Here is a 24605-nt window from a genome sequence, read left to right on the forward strand (position 1 = left end):
AATATCTGTATGCCACATTCAGCTAAATCTGTTCAGCAGAATTAGCCAAGTGGCCTGTTATAATCGTGAACCTTCAACTTTTAGATTGATCTAGTATTTTTGTTTGAATTTGTGGCAATAGATGAACTATTTATGAGACTACATTTAAGTACAAATTTTGGCAGGACAGACATATTTATGGCCTACTTATTTCAAAACAAAAAATAACCCATATGTAAGCTTCCAAACCAAGCCAATTAAACATTCATTATGTATTTTGACCAGAACAGGGTTCGGACCCAAAATCTTTAAAACTCAGTGGCAAGCTAAACCACCTGAGTTACAGAGATGTCGCAAGAGGCATATTGCTAAATGAAAATCTACTTATATGGAGAACGGAGTATATTATCACATATGTCATCAGATAAAAGTTAACAATAATTGGTATAAGAGTCAATTATTTCTTACAACTATGTGATCATCTCAGTGGAAGTTGATCATGCCGGGGGGCGGCTCCGGCGGCATGAACGGCGGCAGCGAAGAGTTGGGATCTGGAAGCCAAGAAACAATATTTTAAATCGTAGTTTAGGGTAGGCGGACCTCGGGCTCTGTCAAGGTCGCAAATAGAGCTCAAAAATGTATTGTTCCAAAATAAACCAATTGTTGTACTGAGTCGATTTAAACAAATCACAACCGATACAAGAGCATTGGTTTAGGACTGTCACGAAGTAGAGAAGATACATACGTGTTAAAATTACATTACAAAATCAAATTATTTTTTTTTTTCATCATCCATCAAAATCAACATTCTATTCAGAGAATAGGCCTTCGAAGGCAATTGGTCACATTTTTTTAAATTTCAGTTTCAACTATGGTAACAAAAAAATCTCACCAAACTTCTGGTGATGATGCGCCAACTGTTGCTGCAACATCGGATCCGCCATCAAGTTCCCGGAGACGCCGGGCCGCCGCAGCGCGGCCAGCAGCGCGGGCGGCGGCGGCGCGGGCGCGGCGGGCGGCGGCGGGGACGCGGGCGGGGCGGCGGGGGGAGCGGGGGGCAGCGCCGGCGGGGGCGGGGGGGGCAGCGCGTCCCACAGCGGCACGTGGTCGGGGTGCGACGCGGGGCACGGCCACGCGCAGCCGTAGCGGCGGGACTTCTTCTTCTGCAAACATAAATAAACATATATGTATGTACTAGAGGCCGCCCGCGACTTCGTCCGCATGGAAACCCTATCAATCCCGCGGGAACTCTGGGATAAAAAGTAGCCTATGTGTTATTTCATGGTAATCGGTTCAGTAGTTTTTGCGTGAAAGAGTAACAAACATCCATACATCCATACAAACTTTCGCCTTTATAATAGTAGTAGGATATACAGGTGACTTTTAATTCAACTGCATAAATTTAACTGTTAAGTGTACTCATCTAAAGGATATTTAAAAACGTTAAAAGAAACATATCGGTTCATATTTCAGAAAGTACGAAAAAATAAATAAAAGTATCAAAATCCACGATCCTAAATACGTCATATCACCCCGGCCGGCGGAAAAACGACGCGTAAGATTCAGAGGTCAACGACACAATTCATTCAGCTGAGCGATCTCGACAAGTCTGTACTTTACTTGATCTTGATACTAGAAAAATAATTTATTTTTCAGACATTTATTTACATGATTAGTTTTAATTTCTTTTTGTAGTATTGGTATGTATTAAAGCGTGTGACGTAGTTTTTTAAGGGTTTTCTTTGAAATGTGAAAATGATGACGTTTAATTTAAATAAAAATAGGCTCAAACGGCTCAGAAGCATGGTATAGTCTATGTTTAAAAGGATGCAGTTGTTTTAAATGTCACTCTGTATATAAATATAAATCCACCATTTATTATATCATTCAACATCATAAACAAATCGTTCATTCATGTCTTTTAATGTAGACAATGTGCATTCGTCCACGATTTAGATTTAAAAGTATATTTGTAAATTGAAGTCCGGTGAAAATGCTGCAGTGTACTTTGTTCCGCCGCTTCTTCTACACATGCGCTTTGGAAACAGTATTAGTTATAATTTGATTTAAGTAATGTGACGTCAATAAGTGATACCTTGTATGCAATTTTGAAAATAAATATATTCTATTATTCTAATCAAAATATTATAAGCATCCAAAACTCAGACAGAGCGCGAATTTCGTCCAATAAACGCTAGTTGCAGTCTGCTTTTTACTATTCACGATGGAAAATCTTTTAAGAAGACATATATGTTGTAGTACTACATACTTACTACAGCTGACATGATGAAGTAATTCTAAACCAATAAAAACGAATCAAGAGTTGTGTTCTCACCTTCTTGGGCGGCGCCTCCACGTCAGAGTCTTGTCCGGGCGTGTACCCGTCCGCGAAACTCACGCGCTTCACGGCGCGAGTAGCATTGGCCTTGCTGGAAAGAAACCAAGTATTTTAAATCATTTTAAAAACGAGGATATCATTTTGTATGTTGTGTACGTACACAATTTTGGGGGAACAATCAACTATTTGAAAATTAGCGTAAATTATAAATTAAATCCTCCTTGTATATCTGCTTAGTCAACCTGCTTTCATTCATCCTCTCCACATGACCGAACCATCTTAACATACCCTTTTCTATTCCTGTAACTACATCTTCTTTCACATCACAACATTCCCTTATCACGCTGTTCCTTATCCTGTCACTCAATTTCACACCCATCATACTCCTTAACGCTCTCATTTCCACTGCATTTATTCTGCTTTCATGCTTCTTTTGCCATACCCAACTTTCACTCCCATACATTAATGTCGGGACCAACACGCCCCTGTGCACAGCCAGTCAAGCCTTTTTGGATAGTTTCTGACTGCTCATAAAGGCATGCAAAGCTCCATTCACCATGTTCCCCGCGTTCACTCTCCTTTCAATATCACTATCATACTTGCCATCTGATGTAAACTTTGATCCTAGATATACAAACTCTTTCACTTGCTCCACTTTTTCTCCTCCAATCAAAATACAAGGAGAGTGTGGAGGGAAAGGTCGGAGTGGGAAGACCTAGACGAACGTATCTTGATCAAATTAAGGACGTCCTGGTAAAGGGTCAGGTCAAAAGTACCCGAAACCGCCGAGCTTGTATGAAGAGAGTTATGAATGTGGACGAAGCGAAAGAAGTATGCAGAGATCGTGGCAAGTGGAAAGAGGTAGTCTCTGCCTACCCCTCCGGGAAAGAGGCGTGATTTTATGTATGTATGTATGTATGTATAAATTAAATTTATTAAAGGGATAGGCTAACAAACTTGGGATTCTTTTTTAGGCGATGGGCTAGCAACGTGTCACTATTGGAATCTCAATTCTATCATTACGCCAAATAGCTGAATGTGGCCATTCAGTCTTTTCAAGACTGTTGGCTCTGTCTACCCCGCAAGGGATATAGACGTGACCATATGTATGTATAAATTAAACTAATTTAATCTTAATTTTATAATTTAGCCGTACAGCTGAACGTGGCCTTTCAGTTTTTTCAAGACAGTTAGCTCTGCCTACCCCGCAAGGGATATAGATGAGACTATATGTATGTATGTAGCGTAAATGTGAAGATTTGCCTTGACACACCTGTAAAATTCCATACACAACTTTCGGAACTTTACTATGAAAAGCCGTTTAATAAATTACAGTCACATAATTATATGAATATAGGCGTAAATGTAAAGATATTAACAGATATGAACTTCTTTTGTTGGTATTTCGAGTCCTCAATCTCTTACTTATCCTTTAGTATTACCAGTTGAAATCCCCTCCACAATGCTTCTAGACCTGTCAACGCGCACGCGCACGCGAGACGCCGTTTTTATCGTGCAAAAAAAACTATTGCTGTCCCGTTTCACTTCATAATAAAAAACGAAACAGCGATAGTTTTTGGCGCGATAAATACGGCGTCGCACGTGTCACGGTACACTAAATATTGTCCACCTCCATATTAAATCTCAATTATATCATTAAGCCAAATAGCTGAACGTGGCCATTCAATCTTTTCAAGACTGTTGTCTGCGCCAATGCCAATCTCCTGTTTGATTTTCTTCCACCCAAAGGTTAACTGGAAGAGATTGCTTTAGCGATAAGTCCGCCTTTGTACCATCTATATCTGCTTTGTGTTGTTTTGTATGTTTTACTCTTATGGTGCAATAAAGAGTTTTATATATATGTATATAATAATAATACGGCGCTGAATACCAACCTGACCAGGATCCCCTTCTCCGGAGCCTCGCGATCGTCTTCGTTCGCATCCTTCGCCACATCACCTAAAACTAATCATCGGGGAATATCAATTGACCATCTCATTCTTTTGTTTGTCTAGCCTGTAGCGAGGCAGGGCGCGCGCGACGCCGTTTTTTTCTCGCGAAAAATTATCCCTATCCCGTTTCATGTCATAATGAAAAGGGAAACAGTGATAGTTTTACGCGCGATAAAAACGGTGTCGCGCGTTCCATGCTACGGGCGATGGACAAACAAACGAAATGAACTCAAGACTACAAATCGAAGTATAAAGTAATTACAGTGAAAAACAGTTACAAATTTAAATTCTTGAATGTGTAGGATTCTTCATCATGTTCAACCCTTAAATTTTATTGGTCAGAAATAGGCGATAAGTCTTATCAGGAAGATGACGCAATCCGACTCGAAGGACCAATAAAACAATTTGACTTGGTGAAATAATAAGTGTGCTATACAAAAGTTGAAGACATAGAAGTGGACAAAATGACATAAAATAACATAAGTTATAGGTTTTGCTGTGTGGTTCCTGGCACTCGAATAGGACCATTCCGTCTCTCTCCCATTTATGTATGTCATAAAAGTCTATCGAAGCACATTCATCTAGCTTTCACCATGATCCAATACAGGTCAGGTGCCTCTAAAATGGAAATGGAGGTCACACGAGAGTCGCTTCATGTAAAAATCTGACGTTCACTCGAGTTCCTCTCCAGTAAGAAGACCTAGGTCAAGATTCAACGATATTCACCTGTGTTTTTGAGCGCCAAGTCGATTCTGTCATCCAGGGTAGACCGGCGTGGGTCGGCCGGGGTGGGGGCGGGCGCGGGGGCGAGGTGCGACGCGGGGGCGGTGGCGGGGGCGGGGGCGGCGTCCGAGAAGCAGTCGCCGTATTGGAGGCGGTCCGCCGCGCCGTACATATCCATGTACGCTTCGTCGTAACTGTACGGAAAGGGTTAATACGTTTGATCATCATAATTTGGTCAAAACCGCCGAGCTTGCATGAAGGGAGTTATGAATGTGGATGACGCGAAGGAAGTATGCAGAGATCGTGACAAGTGGAAAGATGTAGTCTCTGCCTACCACTGCGGGAAAGAGGCGTGATTTTGTGTATGTATGTATGTATCATCATAATTTTTCTACGAGGCTATTTACTAATACTCCATCCATCTAAATAATCACGGCTATATCCCTTGCGGGATAGACAGCGACAGCAACCGTGAAAGGCTTACAGGCCACGTTCAGCTGTTTGGCCTAATGATAGAATTGCGATTCAAATAATGACAGGTGCTAGCCCATCGCCTAAAAGAATATTCACAAGCTTATGAGCCTGTCTTTAGTCGCGTTTTACGACATCCATGGGAAATATGGAGTAGTACTGTAAAATTGAGGCTTCAAAGAACAAATTTTTAAAAACTGAATAATTTAATAGAATAGAATAGATTTATTTTTTTAAATTGGAAACAAGGTATCACTTCTTGACGTCACATCACTTAAATCTAATTACAACTACTACCGCTTCCAAAGCGTACCATGCATCATAACAAATCATGTGTAGAAGAAGCGGCGGAACAAACTACACTGCAGAATTTTAACCGGACGTCAATTTACAAATATAAAAGATATCTCTTTAATCTAAATCGTGTACGAATGCACATTGTATACATTAAAAAAAAACACGAATTAATGTAAAACTAAATAAATAATAAATATCTTTATTACTCTTTTTCCATAGCTCATATATGATTGGGTCCTCCATTTAAGTATAAAATACTTGTGTTTGGAGAGCCGTGTCGAGAGAGAAAACTAATTATTTCAATACGAATATTTCGTCAAATTCAAGTTAAATGACAAGAGTTAGCTCTTAAATTGGAGAAGAACATACATACATACATATGGTCACGTCTATATCCCTTGCGGGGTAGACAGAGTCAACAGTCTTGAAAAGACTGAATGGCCACGTTCAGCTAATGATAGAATTGAGATTCAAAAAGTGACAGGTTGCTAGCCCGTCGCCTAAAATAAGAATTCCAAGTTTGTAAGCCTATCCCTTAGTCGCCTTTTACAACACCCATGGAAACAAGATGGAGTGGTCCTATTCTTTTTTTGTATTAGTACCGGAAACCACACGGCACATGCAAATTGTCCACATTAAAAAAACACGAATGAATGTAAAACTAATAATTTCAATACGAATATTTCGTCAACAATTTGAGTTAGCCTCGAAGTAAGTTCGAGACTTGTGTTACGAGATACTAACTCAACGATACTATATTTTATAATAAATACTTATATAGATAAACATCCAAGACCCAGGCCAATCAGAGAAAGTTCTTGCCTCATCATGCCCTGGCCGGGATTCGAACCCGGGACCTCCGGTGTCACAGACAAGCGTACTACCGCTACGCCACAGAGGCCGTCAAATCAATTCAAGTTAAATGACAAGAGTTAGCTTTTAAATTTAAGAAGAAGAAGAAGAAGAAGAATCATGTCAAACGACAGAGTGACGAACCTCATGGTGTTGTGGTCGGCGCGGTTGGCGATGCTCTGGATGCGGTAGACGGGCTCGCCGCGCGTGAGCACTATGTTCACCTCGCCCGGCTTCAAACCTGTGGACCCGTTACACTTTTTAAATCTTCAAGGTAAAAAAAAGGTGAGTCTGAGTTTGACCTGTATGTATGTTTGTATGTATGTAATTTTGTATGTAATATATATGTGTCTATTTATGACCGCGATTATCGCGTCATTCGCTGAACCGATTCTGATGCGGTCTTCGGGAAGTGTTTGTTACCAGGAGAAGGTTTAAGAGATTTATCTGATTCCAAAAAAAAGAGAATTCCGATTGGGGGATGTTCTCTTTTTACAAAAGTTATCAATCAATCCTTTTGAACGTCGGTGGTCGAGTTGGTAATGTGCCCGATTAAAAATGCGTGAAGGCACAGGTTCAAATCGCACCTCTAAACTCGGCCATGTACTAATAACTCTTCTCTGAGTTATGTACATTAGTTTAAGTGCTAACCGATGCTCTTACGAGCGAAAACAATGTGAACCTGCACATTTAAACAACTGAATGTGTAACCATGACCCAATGAGTCGATCCATAAAAATCCAACTTACTCAATCCAGGATCCATGATCTAAAGTCGCACCCCGGGCTCCTCTCCAGAGAGGTGGGGATATAACCTGGACTAACGCCAGGACGAAGAGAATAGAATAGAATTATTTTCATCATTGAATACAAGGTATCACTTATTGACGTCAAATAACTTAAATCTAATTATAACTACTACGGCTTCCAAAGCGCATGTGTAGAAGAAGCGGCGGAACAAACTACACTGCAGCATTTTCATCGGACGGCAATTTACAAATATGGATCTCTTAAATCTAAATCGTGGACGAATGCACATTGTCTAAATTAAAAAAACATGAATGAATGTAAAATGTGGCGATGGGCTAGCAACCTGTCACTATTTGAATCTTAATTTCTATCATTAAGCCAAACAGCTGAACGTGGCCATTCAGACTTTTCAAGACTGTCGGCTCTGTCTACCCCGCAAGGGATATAGACGTGACGTGACGTATGTATGTAATGAATGTAGAACTAATTGACGATGAAAGAGAGATGAAGGTTACACCTGACTGACGAACTCGCATGAAGAGATTGATGTTATTATGTAGTTATTAGCCTAACACCTAAATAAGAATAAAAATTGTTAATGTACCAATTGTCTTAGAATTAAGTATTTAAATATTGTTCTATTTAACTTAACTGTAATTGATTATGGTGAGCAATAAACTTATATTATATTATACTAGAGGCCGCCCGCGACTTCGTCCGCATGGAAACCCTATCAATCCCGCGGGAACTCTGGGATAAAAAGTAGCCTATGTGTTATTCTGGGTCTTCAGCTACCTACATACCAAATTTCATGGTAATCGGTTCAGTAGTTTTTGCGTGAAAGAGTAACAAACATCCATACAAACTTTCGCCTTTATAATAGTAGTAGGATTATATTATGTACTCACCCCATCTAGAGGGCCTGAGCTTCGGCCGGTCGCGGTCGGGCGGCCGGTCCCCCGCCCTCCAGTCGCACTTGATTTCCCCCCGCCGCCCCCCCACCACCGTCTCGATGCGGTGGGAGTCCGACCAGGTGACATCTTGAGTGAAATCCATCGAGGAATTGCTCTGGTTGAAACGATATAGCGAACATATAACTTGTATCCTACTAAGTAATATTATAAATTAATTATAAAATAAGACCTATTTGTTAAGTACAAGTATTATTTTTAATTAAAGTGCATTTTTTTAAGTTCAAAATGCAGTTTCAATTCATCAAGGGTTCATATAACTATTTTTCAACGAGTGCTTCAACAACCCCAATGGGAGACGGGCGTGATGGTATGTATACATACATACATATGTTCACGTCTATACCCCTTGCCGGGTAGACAGAGCCAATAGTCTTGAAAAGACTGAATGGCCACGTTCAGCTATTTGCCCTAATGATAGAATTGAGATTCAAATAGCGACAGGTTGCTAGCCCATCGCCTAAAAGAAGAATCCCAAATTCGTAAGCCAATCAATTAGTCGCCTTTTACGACATCCATGGGAAAGAGATGGAGCGGTCCTATTCTTTATTGTATTGGTGCCGGGAACCACACGGCACAAGTACTATTTACAAGTATTATTTTTAATTAAGTGCATTTTTTTAAGTTCAAAGTGAAGTTTCAATTCATCAAAGTATTCATATAACTATTTTTCAACGAGGGCTTCAACAGCCCCAATGGGTGACAGGCGTAATGGTATGTATGTTCGTATATAAGAACTAACCTGGCTGGCGACGTCGTTCTGGTAAGCCAAGGCCAACTGCTCGTACACCTCGTAGTTGGCCGGGGAGTAGTCCTCGTGCTTCTGGTACTCGTGGGGCTCCATATCGTGCTCTGGATATAAAATTAATATAGTTTAATTATATCGAGTAGAACAAAAAAATCGGTTAACTTGTGTTTTTTTTAACCTTAGGCTTTACTCCGCTTTTTACATTTTTGTTGAGTATGTATAATCATGTTTACGTTTACTTGCAGGGTAGACAGAGCCAACGGTCTTGAAAAGACTGAAAGGCCACGTTCAGCTGTAAGCCATTGCCTACAAGAATTTCAAGCTCATTAGCCATTCCCTTAGTCGTATTGTACGACATCCTTAGGAAAGATATAGTGTGGTCCTATTTTAAAGTGGGAACCACACGGCACATAAGTTTGGAATGAATGACAAATAAAAAATTACCAGGGGAGCTTAGATAATACATAGAATAAGGTAGATTGGTTCACATTTTTGATAACAATCACTTAGATAATAGAAGGAGGTAGATTTGTTCACCTTTTTTATACTGACCACTTAGATTAAAGAAGAAGGTAGATTTGTTCACCTTTTTGATACCCACCATTCGAAACTTCATCTCTCCGATAACCATGATCAGCGACCTCCTTTTGATAATCACGAGTCGCAATCTCGTTGGCTTGATGATATCCAAGCGTTGATATCGCGTCTCCTTTCTCATAAACACTATTTTTTATCTCACCCCCCTTCTGATATTGGTTAGAAATATCATCTTTCTGATATTCCCGACTGTCCATCTCATCTTTCTGGTAACCGTGGCTGGCCATGACATCTTTGAAGCTATAGTTGGAGTTCTGAGAGGAAGGTCTGAGATGGCTGTCGTCTTTCTCGTATTGGTCCTTGCTGGAGACGATGGATTCTTGCGAGGAACACTGCGAGGTTTCCTCCGGTGCGGTAATCTCCGGGGGGGTGGGTTCTGGTGGCGGCGTGGTTTTCGGTGGCGCCACCTGTTGGGGTTGTGGTTCTGGTTCCTGAAATGGTGAGAAGATGTAGTGTAGTACTCGTGAAAATATATATATATATATTAGCTGTGCCCGCGACTTCGTCCGCGTGGAATAGTTATTTTGGGCATCATATTTAGGTCAGGCGGTCACGCGTATTAGAAAGAACGCTGGTTCGCCGTATTAAATGTTTCGCTGCAAATTGCTTATAACGACTATATCTCAAAACCTATTCGTCTGATTTATATACTGTAAATGGCAATTTTAGTCTACATGAAAAGCCGAAAGTAATAAACATATTTATTTGGATAAGGATTAATACTGAATTAAAGAAAATTGGTTTCAAAACAACTTATGTTTATAATGAAAAAATTATCTTAAAAAATGAACATAAAAGTGGTTATTGTAAGTAAACCTTAAGAGATAGATATATGCTCTCGCGGACTTTTTTGTGGCAAAAAATGAGCACTTCACATCTTTAGTACATTGTTTTACTATATCTTTGTTGGTTTGCGCAGCGTTCGCGTGGAAAGCTCGCAGATGGCCGACTCATTCAACTTTCACCTGCATTGTTGACGTTTCCCGTAGGGAATCCGGGATAAAATATAGCCTTCCTCGATAAATAGACTATCTAACAGTGAAAGGATTTTTCAAATCGGTTCAGTAGTTTCTGAGATTAGCCCGTTTAAACAAACAAACAAAACAAACTCTTCATCTTTATAATATTAGTATAGATATTTCTTATAACTCTATCTTCAACTGGAGGCTTCAAGTATATTAATTAGATAATGTACAATTTTTGTATGCCTTTAAGCTAATTTTGGCGCGAATAAAGTCAAGAATGAATGAATGCATGAATGAATAAAAGTTTATAAGCATCACACAAAAATAATATTACACTAAAGCGAAGCATCTACTTATTTGTCTCTCTGTCACTTACAGACATACATATAGTCACGTCTTTATCCCTTACGGAGTAGAAAGAGCCAATAGTCTTGAAAAGACTGAAAGGTCATGTTCAGTTCTTTTTGGTTTAATGATACAATTGAAATTCAAATAGAGACAGGTTGCCAGCCCATCGCCTAAAAGAAGAATCCCAAGTTTAAAAGCTCACTAGCGGAAGAAGGAGTGGTCTTATTCTTTTTTTATTGGTGCCGGGAATCACACGGCACTACTCTCACAACAATGAGAATTCCATCACATGTGGATTTCTCAAAATCCCGATGATTTCTCTTCCCGCGGGAATTCGGATAAACACTCTCTTAGTGTGAGTCTCTCTCTCTCTTTTCCTTTGACCACATAATTAACCGACATGCCAAATTTCAAATCACTAGACCACCGCTTGGTCCACTGTAGTCAGTCAAGATTTACTTACCTTAAAGTTGATCTTCTTAATTTCCACAACATCCGGTTCCTTGACCGGCGTTTGCACTTCGGGAGTGACTACCTTCTCGTTCATCTCCTGTCTCTCCTGCTTTATGTGAATGTTGTTGCCGACAAAGTCATTCTGAAAATCATTAAAAAATATTCAAATTACCTATATTAAAACATTATTGAAAGTTTGCAAGAAAAGAAGTGTTCCCGGCACCATTAGAAAATGAATGAAGGACCACTAGTAAAAGGCAACTAAAGGATCGGCTTATAAACTTGAGATTCTTCTATTATGCGACGGGCTAGCAACCGGTCACTATTCGAATCTCACTTCTATCATCAACAAACAGCTGAACGTGACCTACCAGTCTTTCAAGACTGTTGGCTCTGTCTACCCCGCAAGGGATACAGACGTGATTATATGTATGTATGTAAAGAATAACAGAACAGACATTCCGAACCAAAACAAGAAACATGACTTATTTTTTTTTTTTTTTAATTATAAAAGGTTCAAAGTTTAGACGTGATTATATGCAAGATTCAATAATAGTTTAATACTAGCTGTTTATTGCACTGCTGAAATACGGGATACTTTTTGTGTGAAACAAATAACAAACAGACTTTAGATTCTTAACTTTCACTGTAATTTGAACTAAATGCAATACATTTCATTTATTACATTGAATTATAAACTATGATCTAAAATGAGTGAACTCGATTACTCAAAATAATAATAATGCAATCAAAAAACAATTCTATTTTTTCTTTTCTTTTTTCTTGTAAAAGATGTAAAATCTTTTTAGCGTCTATTACCAGCCATTACTCTTATTAAACCAATGAGTCTTCGTCCGCGTGGAATAGTAATTTTGGGCATCATTGAAGCCCTCAAGGATGAATAATTTTCTCCGTTCTTTTTTCACAATTTCCATTGTTATTTCGCTCCTAAAAGTAAAAGCGTGATGTGATATAGCCTAAAGCCTTCCTCGATAAATGGTCTATTCAAAACAAAAATAATTTTTCAATTCGAACCAGTACTTCCTGAGATTAGCGCGTTCAAACAAACAAACAAACTCTTCAGCTTTATAATATTAGTATAGATTACCTGCAGTAGTGAGAGGAAATCTCTGCCTACCCCTCCGGGAAAGAGGCGTGATTTTAAGTATGTATGTATGTATTACCTGAAGCTCCTTAACATTGATGATCTCCCTCGGCTTCCCGCCCTGTCTCCGCGGCGAGAACTCCATTCTCTTCTCGTCGTCAGTCTCCCTCTCCGTCTTGATGTTCTTCAGGATGTTCACGTCGAAAAGCTCCTCGCTCTGGGTGGAGTCGGTGGAGTGCTTGCGTTTCTTCTCCTTCTGATAAAAATCATTATAAATATAAATATAAATATATATATATATATATATATTAACTGTATATATATATATATATACAATTTAACTGAACTGTGTACTCGAAGTAAAAATTTAAAAAAAAATTACAAACTCATTCTCATCTGATGTTGACATATATACATACATTAAATCACGCCTGTTTTGCGGAGGGGTAGGCAGAGACAATGAAGACTACTTCCCTACTACAAAAGTCCACTTTCCACTTGCCACGATCCCTGCTTAGGTAGGTACTTCTTTCGCTTCATAATGCTGTTTTCACTGTTAGTACTCAAACTAATGTAGGGTATATAACTCAGAAGAGAGTCATTTGTACTTTTGCCTTCATGGGCATCACACATTTAAATAGAGCATCTTAATAATTTAACCACAGATGCTGTGAAGACTTCTTTCCTACTATAGAAGACTACTTTCCGCTTGCCACGATCCCTGCTTACTTCTTTCGCTTCATAATGCTGTTTTAATTGTTAGTACTCAAACTAATGTAGGATACGTAACTCAGAAGAGAGTATTTGTATGCCTTCGTGAGCATCACACATTTTAATAGAGCATCCTAATAACTTGACCACAGATGCGATTTTAAAGCTGATAGATTAAAAATATAAAAAGCTTAACTCACGCCTTTAAAATTGTAAAACTAGTCCTTATAAAGTTATTCTATGATTTTTTTTCAATTATCTCTGATCACCCTTACCTACGACGGTTTACCTTAACATAACAGTGGCGCCCAACGTGGGGCAATAAATAAATAAACATACCTTCTTCTTCTTCTTCTCAATTTTTTTCTTTCTCTTCTCATCGGAGGAGCTCTCCGATGAGCTCTCGCTGGACGAGGACGAGCTGGAGCTGGACTTGGCGCGGGCTTTCTTTTTCTTCTGCGCTTTCTTCAGCTTCAACTGCTTTTTCTTCTTTAATTTCTTCTCTTTTTTCTTTTCTGTCGATACGAGGAATTACTTTTCAAACTAAAGTGTTACTCAATAAGATATTTTTTTACCAATAGCCAAAAACCTCACAGTGACCCTTACCGTACCTACATTATCTGCAGGTATTATAGGCTATGTATGTAACACAAGCGAAGCCGTGGCGGGCCGCTAGTATTTCATAAACCAACCTTTCTCATCGTCGGACTCAGCGTCTGACTTCTCCTTCGCCATTTTCTTCTTCTTCTTATTCTTCTCCTTGAGTTTCCGCAAGTATTTCTTGCTGAGCCGCCGGCGTTTGGCCTCCTTTGCTTTTAATTTCTTGTTCGCCTAAAACAATATATATGTACTACTAGTCACACTCCTAGGCTTCGCACAGGTAGCATTATTAATTTTCATACAAACTTTCAAAGGTGTGAAAGGTGCAAGACCAGGATGTGTTGCGTCACCTTGGCTGTTCAACCTAAACATGAATAGATTTTTACAAATTTCAAAAGAGCCTAAAAGTGAATGAAGTATGAACCAGTTATCCGTGAAAATGCTGTAGATAGATTTGCCGTAAGTTCAATAATGTGATGTTCCATCCATTAATAAAATGAGTAAAAGGCAATTATATTACTCTGTTTATAAGTGAGTAAATTACCTTTTTTTTGCCAATTTTCCTCCGTTTCCGTTCATCGTCGCTGTCAGTTTCCGTCCCTGTCACGGAGAGCTTGCGCTTGCGCCGCTCTTTGTCCTTCACTCTTTTGCTGCAACAATTCAAAGTGTGAAGTGATCGAAATTGATAAAAATTTCGTCAGCAAATAGTTATGTGCATAAAGTTTAAATAAATTAATAAGCATCCACTATAAACAAAACCACAAACTACCTTTTATTATCGTCTTCCTCCACTTCAGACTCTTGGCTCCAGCCCTCGCTGCTCAGCTTGATCTTCTTCGTTTTCTTCTTATCTTCTCCATCGTCCTCCTTCTTCTTCTTCCTCGACTGTCTAACCGGCGTCGTGTCGGGAGGCGTGTCTGGTTTACTATCGCTCACTTCCGGCCAGACTGCTTCCATAAATCTAGAAGTATTGAGGCAAGTTACTAAGTCACGATACCTGCTTACTCCATCCACATGCATCATTTTTTTTTCATGCAAACTCGTCTCTGCCGTGCCGTGTTATTCCCAGCACTTTAGATTTGGAGCAGTCCATCTCTTTCGTGTGGTTCTTTCGTTCTCAGCCGTGTGGTTCCCGGCACCAATACAAAAAATAATTGGACCACTCCATATCTTTCCCATAAATGTCGTAAAAGGCGGCTTACAAACTTGGGATTCTTTACTTAGGCGATGGACTAGTAACCTGTCACTATTAAGCCTATCCCTTAGTCGCCTTTTACGACATCCATGGGAATGAGGTAGAGTGGTCCTATTCTTGTTTTTAATTTGTGCCGGGAACCACACGGCACTGTTTTGATAGAATAAATCAATCTTAAAAAAATGGTAAACAAATAATCTCTGTAAACAAATCTCACTGGCTTACTCCCTCACCTTTGATACTCCCTGTCGAGGTAAATCTCCTCGTTCCGCGGCGTGTCGCTACGTCTGTTCACTCTGGGGTCCTTGACAGAGTCGGCCTGCTCGTCGTTCTCCCACTCGTTGGTGAGCGGGATGCTGTGCTCTGTGAGGCTGGACGACTGGCGCGGGTACCACTGCTGAGACGCTGGGCAGGGACCTTCTACGATTCTACGGAGATTATTTAAATGATTATTTAAAACAGGTCATTTTTAAGTTTTATCGATAAGAGGAGTTGTATCGATTTATTAATAGCTGTGAAGAGAGAGACTTGTGTATTTCATGTTAGCGTCAACGACTTTGTTTTTTTTTTTTACTTTCACACAGACAACAAAAAAATAGAAACCCGACCAGTTCCTTTTTTTTTTTGGTTGATTGGAAGAAATCCTGATTGGGATAAGTCCGCCATTGTACATATAATTCTAAATCCAATTACTGTTTTATATTTTTATGTACAATAAAGAATTTACAAACAAACAAAACAAAAATAAACACAGAAATATAACGACATGGCAATGAAATCTTGTAAAATCATATTTTGAAGCATTTATAAGAATCAATCAGAATGAGTGTTTCTCTGGTGGCAGCGGTGGGGTACTCACTGGTCGCAGCCGTACACGCGGTCCACGAGCGCCATCTTGCAGGTCTCCAGCTCGCGGTACACCACGGCGCGGTCCTTCACGCAGCTGCAGCGCCGCGGGTTCTCCGCGAACCACAGCTTGGGCGTCGTGTGGGTCTCTCTGGAACCACACGGTTGTTAGTAGCAACTACTGCAATAATAGCCGAAAACGGAATTAATGTGGAAGAGACAAGTGAAAATGTGTACAAGCTTCTTACCGCTCCGGAAAACATGCGTGATTTATTAATGTATGAAGTATGAATAACAGAAAGACGGTGTATTACAAAATTTAGTACTACAAGTATGTATATAAATAAAGAGGAATCTATCACCATTTGTTTTTATGAAGTAGTCTTGATCTTTACATGGCGACCGTGCCAGTCAGCGCAGACAAGATCGTGCATCATACATAAATAGACTTGAAGAGTCAGTCATTTTAGTGATAATTTCAATACTAGAGTCTAGAAGAAGAAAATTTACTAAAGCCTAAAATTAAGAAAAAATGGGGATAGAAGCGAAGGTCAAAAATCGGCACTTGGGATAGTGCATTACGTAATGAAAGGACTCATAACATAAAAGTCGATATTAGAAAGACTGCCGTCCGAAAAAGACTTCATACATACATACATAAAATCACGCCTCTTTCCCGGAGGGGTAGGCAGAGACTACCTCTTTCCACTTGCCACGATCTCTGCATACTTCTTTCGCTTCGTCCACATTCATAACTCTCTTCATACAAGCTCGGCGGTTTCGGGTACTTTTGACCTGACCCTTTACCAGGACGTCCTTAATTTGATCAAGATACGTTCGTCTAGGTCTTCCCACTCCGACCTTTCCCTCCACACTCTCCTTGTATATCTGCTTAGTCAACCTGCTTTCATTCATCCTCTCCACATGACCGAACCATCTTAACATACCCTTTTCTATTCCTGTAACTACATCTTCTTTCACATCACAACATTCCCTTATCACGCTGTTCCTTATCCTGTCACTCAATTTCACACCCATCATACTCCTTAACGCTCTCATTTCCACTGCATTTATTCTGCTTTCATGCTTCTTTTGCCATACCCAACTTTCACTCCCATACATTAATGTCGGGACCAACACGCCCCTGTGCACAGCCAGTCGAGCCTTTTTGGATAGTTTCTGACTGCTCATAAAGGCATGCAAAGCTCCATTCACCATGTTCCCCGCGTTCACTCTCCTTTCAATATCACTATCATACTTGCCATCTGATGTAAACTTTGATCCTAGATATACAAACTCTTTCACTTGCTCCACTTTTTCTCCTCCAATCAAAATATTACATGCTGTCATTTCTTTCTCCATTTCAAAAACCAGTGTTTTAGTTTTACTTACGTTCACTTTCATTCCTTTCTCTTTTAAAGCTTCATGCATACAGTTTACCATCTCCTGTATCTCCTCCGCTGATGACGCCAGTATAACCTGATCGTCGGCATAGAGCAGACATTTGACGAGTAACTCATTCATCCTTAATCCACTTTTAGACTCTTTCAAATCTGTCAAACAGCTATCCATAAATAGGTTGAACAGCCACGGTGACGCAACACATCCTTGCCTAACGCCTTTCTCAATCTTAAACCACTCAGTGTGCGCTCCGTTTATCCTGACACAAGCACTCGAATCCTCATATAAGGATTTCAGTGCTCGTATTAAGAGACTGCTCACCCCATGCATAGAAAGTGCTGACCACAATTCATTCCTCTCAACTCTGTCATAGGCCTTTTCCAGATCTACGAATGTGCAATAGACTTTTTGACTCTTGGCCAAAAACTTTTCGGCTATGCACCGCAAGGAAAAGACCTGATCAGTACATCCCATTCCCTTTCGAAATTCCGCTTGAGCATCCCATATTTTGTCATTAGTTTCATTCCTGACTCTATTAATCAATACCTTAGCATACAATTTGCCGACGACGCTAAGCAGGCTTATACCACGATAATTTTTGCAGTCCAGCTGTGACCCTTTTCCTTTGTAAAGTGGCACGATAACAGCCTTACACCAATCTTTTGGTACTCGGCCGCTTCTCCAACACAAATTGAAAAGGCAGTACAACTGACTAGCTACTACGCCTTTTCCTGCTTTAAGCATCTCGACCGACACTATCACACCCAGCAGCCTTTCCCGCTTTCATACTCTTAAGTGCTTCCACAATTTCGAACATTTCAATTTCGCCTTCCATCTCATTCTCTTTTTCTTCGCTATAGCAGAAATCTTTCTTATTTCCTTCCTTTTTTTCAAATAAACTTTCAAAATAGTCCTTCCATATCTTTAGTACACATTCTTCTCCTTTCACAACGCTACCATCCTGGCATCTGATCCTAAAAAAGACTTCATACTGCAAATAGTCATGACATAAATATAAAAAAAATATACTTACTTATAACACTTATTCTTGTCGTGTCTAAATAACAGCGGCTGACAGATCTTCAAGATGAAACTCCAAGTCTCCAGCGACTCCATCGTACTCTTGGACACCTTCCGTTCCAACGAATCATCCATATCCTTCTCAACAGACAATCTAAAACTATCCGACCTATCAGATTTATACCCGCTCTCTTTGGACTTGTAACCACTCTCCGATGACCTATAACCATCAGAGTAAGAACTCTGCTGACTTGTCAAATCCCTCATACGATCATCCAACTCAGGTGTCACAGATTCCCGGTTATCTGGTCTTCGTATCTCTTCATCTTTAGCAGGAGACATATCGTACTCAACTAAACCTTTGTCCTGACTTAAATCACTCATGTCCTCCTGCTTTATCTCGTTTATCACAGACTCCAAAAAGTTCTCATCATCAGCTGTAGTAGGCTCTTGATCACAATCGTAGAGTTTCAAAGAAACTGGTGAATCGTACGGTCTCCGCTTTTTAATAGTCGGATTTGCATATTTATCTATTTCCGTGTCCTCGTCGAATATATCTAAAACTTCATCTTCGTTCGAGTCTAATTCGTATTTGAACGAGTCCATGACTGGTTTTAGTTTTTCTACTTTCACTGGCACATTGACTGAATCAACACTTATTGGTTTATTAACAGTTGCTTTCGAATCCTTAGGTTTTTCAATGACTTCTACATCTTTCTTAGGTAAATCGTCCGGGAGCGGAATAGAGGCAGTCTCTTGTGCGGTTTTATCGACTACTTTAGGACTAGAACTGTTAGTTTTGTCTTCTGTATCTAAGGACCAACTATCACACACCAAGTAGTCGTTTAGGTTCACGTCAGTTTCTTTGATGTTCTTTTCTACTTTTTCATTGGCCTTTTCTGTCTTTCTGAATTCATCTTTTTTGTTATCTCTACTTTTATCTTTTTTCCTATCTTTACTATCCTTCCTATCTTTACTATAAAACTTGCTTCGATCACTTTTCTTTCTATAGTCATTGTGTCTCTTAAACTCAAATCTGTCATGGTTCCACCTATCTTTCTTTGAAGCAGACTCTTTGCTATCTTTTTTATCGTCTTCTTCATCTCCCTTTTCTTTTTTGCGTTGAAAAGGGTTATCATAGTCAGGTAAAAATTTTGAAAGTTCGAATTTGAAATCCTTGCCTTCTGCCTTAGCTTGTTTCGCTTCACGTATCAATTCATCCACTTTAGCTGGATCTGAAATTGAATTTAAATTCATTAAATACTATAAATTACAAAATCAAGCATTATACTTTTACCGCATAGATATTGCTCAAGATGTAAGTTATGAATATAATCACAATCACTAGTAAAAAGGGTTACACCTTATTAGATATGGTGTGTAATTATGAATCTAAAATAATTATTATGAATCACAATAATTTTTTGTACCCAATACCACAAGAAGTATTACCATACTGTCTTAAAAGTTATTTATATATCTATCTATATCACTCAATCTAAGAATGTTTTACTTAAACCCAAAGTATGTAAATCTACATTTGACACATACATATATTACTTAATCTAACTCTCATTTAGTTAGCGCTTTCAAATTAACCTATATTTTTATGTGTCAGATGACCTATGTCAGATCCTAAGAAAGGGGTCAACTGAAGCACAAACGTTAAACAATCCACCAATCAAATTAATTAGGCGAATAACAGAGGCTGAGATTGGTTGATGTAATACAACTGACTATGTTAATATAATTTAAATTTTAAGCTGATATATTTACTCAATTAATAATAACACAGATTTAATAAGACGATCAAAATTTAAGATGAATAATCTAAATTTCAATACAGCTTTAGTTTATAAAATATTTTGTCTCACAAACTTTTTCTCCTTCATGAAGACCTAAAAACTAAAATAGTATAGTTTTAAACGTAATAATTAACATACATCTCCCAGTCTTAATAATTACTTACATACAATCACAACAAGAAGTTCTAAAGCATGCAATGATATCAAAACGAATATCAAAAACAATAAAGTAATACCAAAAACGTGCATTCTAATTATATTGCAGTAAAAAAGATACTATTCAATTGATTGAAATAATTAAAATAATGATGAGAATGATTATTTTTCTAAAGATAATATATAATAGATAAAATAACGCACGAATATTATTATAAGTAATTCAAATTCATCATTAAGCCAGACAGCTGAACATGGTCTTTCAGTCTTCTACAAGACTGTTGGCTCTATCTACACGGTCAGGGTTATAGACGTGATTATAAAAATATTTATGTAAAGTGAGGACAGAGATAAAATCATGATGAATCATGAAAATGAGGGAACATTTATAAAGTATTTTAGAAACACATTTTTGGCATCACCTCAGCGTCTCACTACTCCATACATTTTCTAAACATCCAATAGAAATACTCTCAATGTCTACTGTAACCATTCAGACTCACGGGTCGTCGACCGGCGGTCGCGTTTGGAACGCCTCGCGAACGCGCGGCTACCGCGCGGTTTTTGAGCGGGGCACAGGCGGAAACTTCGTGCTACATGCATACCCAAGCATAATGTATGTGGAGGGAATATTCGCAAGCAAAAGAAATGTGCAAACAAATTGAAGATAATTAAATAAAAAAAAAAACAAAACATTCGCCAGCTGATAGTTAAAACTCACATTTATAACATTCAATGTGCAAAAGTATTGTGCAAGCAAATCCGTGCAAGATGACTAAGACTAAAATAAAACACTTCCTATATTTTCAAGATATTATTATACAGATAGAGCTGGTGACAGCACTCTCGGCACATAAGGTTTACATTCCGAGCCGTTTTTTCAGAAGGTTGCCTTGTTACCGCTTCTTCTGCACTGACGCCTTGGAAGCGGCAGTAAACTTAGTTTTTAAGTAATATATTTGACGTCAACCAAGTTGTTAAACCATACGACAATTATTAAGCGATATAATAATATCCTATAATAATGAATAAAAAATTTTGAATTTTGAATTTTTTTTGTTGGTAGCGCGTATTTGACATGACTCAGATCATCAATCAGAAAAGTGGAATATAATTTCGAAAGTTGCTAAATTCTATTCCACTTGTCTTAATTAATTCGTCGCCCGAAACTGTGACCAATTGCGATGATAACATGATTTTATTTGAATCAAAAAATAAAATATCGTGCAATTATCATACGTAGTACATTCGTGTGGAAAATTAAATATATGAATGCGCAATTCACCTGACAACCTTGATATAACGGGCCACAAGTCATGCTAGATTGTAAAAAAGGTGTCCCATGAAAAAGTACTTACCTAAGAATGATTTAATAGGCGGCATGGCCTTAGTTGGCATAGCCTGAACGCTGCTGGACGTGGGGCAGATCAGCCCCAGAGGAATGCCAAGCTCAACGAGCTCCATCTTACGCTTCATATCCTCTATTTCTGCTACTTTCTTCTTTTGGATCTCTGTGTAGTTCTCTGAAATTAATATCTTTCTATATATCAGCATCTGCGGGAGACTGATAGTGAGAAAACATAGTATGCCAACTGCTTCTGTTCCAAAAGGTAACGGAAAGGTTAATAGAGACTAGGTCTTATAAGCGATGGGCAAGCAGCATGTAACTGTTTACGTCTCAATTCCATCATTAAACCATACAGCTGAATGTGGCTCTTCAGACTGTTCAAGTCTGTTGGGTCTGTCTACCCGTAAGGGGAAAAAGACGTCACTATAAGTATTTATGTGTTACGTCATTATATAATCTTTACTTTGTCAACATATTGTTATTTACCTACACTAAATCATTATGGTGCCTACTACTATTTAAGTTTTATAAAAATACCTTGAAAAAGCTTCCTGTTGTTCCCGGGTTTAGGTGGTTTGGGGGGTTTCTTGACATCGGGATCTGGTTCCGGTTTCGGGGTCACCTTCACCCCGCTCAGCTTGCCAATGAGGACTGTTGTGCCTGTGTTACAATTATGTCTTTAAAATTTGAACACATTTTAGAAAAATAAATTGAAAAGAAAATATTAATGAATACCATAAACTCGTGCGCATTCAAATACTCGTGCCGTGTAGTTTCTGGCACCATTAGAAAAAAGAATAGGACCATTCCATCTCTTTCCCATGAATGTCATAAAATACGACTAAGGGATAGGCTCATAAACTTGGGATTCTTCTTTAAGGCGATGGGCTAGCAACCTGTCACTATTTGAATCTCAATTCTATCACTAAGCCAAACAGCTGAGCAGGGCCTATCAGGCTTTTCAAGACTGGTGGCTCTGTCTACCCCGCTAGGGATAGAGACATGATCATATGTATGTATGTACTATAAACTCTATCCAATCAATCCCAATCAGAAAAAGTTTTTTTTTTTCATCTATTTCAGCAATTCAAACCCACCACCTATGTGACAAACAAGCACACTGCTGCTGAGCCACAGAGACCATCAATAAATATAAAGCTTACTTCCTGAGGTGATAGGCTTGGGAACTGTCACTGGTGAGGAAATCATGGCTTTCTTCTGGATGGAGAAGGCCCTCAGTTTCTTCTTCGCATTCAACATTCCTGGACTGGACGGGCTCACCATTGGTGATGGTACAAAGGTCTTCATCAGGGGATTTGGCTAAAAAGATAGTTTCAATATAGTGGATTTATAAGAATAAGTTTTTAAACTAAAGCTATTTAACAATCTCAATAATTAACTGGTAAGTGTTTTTAAATGTTTATCCAGTATTAACACTTGGAGCACTTGGAGTTTCACATTTGCACGACATGGTTTGGCAAAAAGTGAGTTTTGGGGTTGCTTGTGCATCGAGACTTAGGTAAGTTTCTTAAAGTGTCCTATAAGTTGTTTGTTCTGGTTAACAGTATATATATATGTTTGTTTGTAAACTCTTTATTGCACATAAAAATAAATATAACAAATTACAAAACAGTTATTGGATTTAGAAGAATATGTAATGGCGGACTTATCCCCAATAATAATTATATGTCTACATTGTAGTGATTGTTTAGTCTCTCTATGAGGTCTCCTCCTTTGTTCATGTGTTGTTAAGTTTAATTCAAAATATCATTCCTCATAAGGTATATCTTTAGAACACAAAATCATATTTGTAGCTCTTCATTGCACTTTTTCCAGAATTTCTACATCAATTTATATTAAATAATTAGATAATGCTTTTTTTAGCATGAGTGTCTATTATCCTATACACCAGCATTTGTTTATATCTTGGTTGTCATTAAACATTCAATCAAATTACATTTTTTTGAAATTGCCATCACATAGCATGTCCTATATGAAATGAACGACATAGGTAATATTTATATCATTTCCAGTATATCTTCATAATTCATAGGTTAGTACCTTTTGATGGAATAATGTTACATTTAGTTTTCTTCGATAATATGATATAAACTAGACAATACTTGCGTTTAATAAAGTGTGATGATCCAAGAAGAACAAACTACTAACCTTTTTTGGAACTGGAATATCTGTAACTCCAGGAGGCAAGGGCTCTTCGGCGCCAGAGTCTACTGAATCTGTTCTGATGTCTTTATCCATCTTGTAATTGTAATCCCTTTCTCGGTTTACTACTAAGTAAGAAAAATTTCAATGAATGGTTTTCATTCTGCACGGACACATTGCTCACTTACGATCTAATTAGCTTTATTCTTATTTTATAAATATTCCTAATATTTGTTAATTATTAAGGCAAGCAAGCTTGTTTGCATTGAGCAAGCAAATTGCTTTGTTTGACATACCTAGTGACAATAAAGACATTGACATTCGTTATTTTATGGTGTTGACAATGTTAAGCGTTTGAAGTTGACATTCACGAACAAATGTTTAGTGAAAGTTATTGATATGGGCTCAGACATACACACAAATAATCACGTCCACATACCTTGTGGGGTAGACAGAGCCAAAAGTTTGGAAAAGACAGACTCAGAACACTAGCTCACCAATCAAATCAATACGAGCATAACTTTTGACTTACACACCAAACCTTCAAGACCTAACTTAGGTTAACTTTCCCCATTCCTTAGTAAAGTTCCAGTTAGATTACTTCTCCTTCCGACTTACGTCTTCTAAACTTATCTACCTTATTCGGCGAATAGCGTTCGGCAAATACCTGAGACCCACGCTAAAATCCAAAGATTGATAAGGTTAGGATGAATAAAAGAGGAGGAAATCGTAAAGTTTTAAATTAGAAAAAAAAATAAAAATAAAACACAGAAATTTATACTTAAATTATATTTTATTAAACAAATGATCAC

General features: G+C 38.5%; 1 protein-coding gene across 4 annotated transcripts; it reads right to left on the minus strand.

Moving 5' to 3' along the window:
- Positions 1–383: 383 nt before the first annotated feature.
- Positions 384–24073, minus strand: LOC106138035 (trichohyalin). 4 transcript variants are annotated; one of them, XM_060951574.1, is made up of 22 exons: positions 23800–24073; positions 22794–22950; positions 22168–22290; positions 21641–21805; positions 18335–19556; positions 15914–16051; positions 15288–15482; positions 14629–14820; positions 14404–14509; positions 13952–14090; positions 13599–13774; positions 12628–12801; positions 11454–11585; positions 9667–10108; positions 9075–9184; positions 8270–8429; positions 6757–6853; positions 4996–5186; positions 4213–4282; positions 2315–2408; positions 872–1142; positions 384–530 (listed from the first exon to the last, which is right to left on the minus strand). In XM_060951574.1, the coding sequence occupies exons 1-22, from the start codon at positions 23887–23889 to the stop codon at positions 463–465; spliced, it is 4512 nt and encodes a 1503-aa protein (XP_060807557.1). In that variant the 5' UTR covers positions 23890–24073; the 3' UTR covers positions 384–462. The 4 variants fall into 4 exon arrangements, with proteins under 4 accessions (XP_060807557.1, XP_060807558.1, XP_060807556.1 ...); XM_060951575.1 differs by having other exon boundaries at positions 9682–10108; positions 12628–12804; XM_060951573.1 differs by having other exon boundaries at positions 872–1139; positions 12628–12804.
- Positions 24074–24605: the final 532 nt, after the last annotated feature.

The sequence above is a fragment of the Amyelois transitella genome, chromosome 25 (genome assembly GCF_032362555.1).
Source record: "Amyelois transitella isolate CPQ chromosome 25, ilAmyTran1.1, whole genome shotgun sequence".
NCBI lineage: Eukaryota > Metazoa > Arthropoda > Insecta > Lepidoptera > Pyralidae > Amyelois > Amyelois transitella.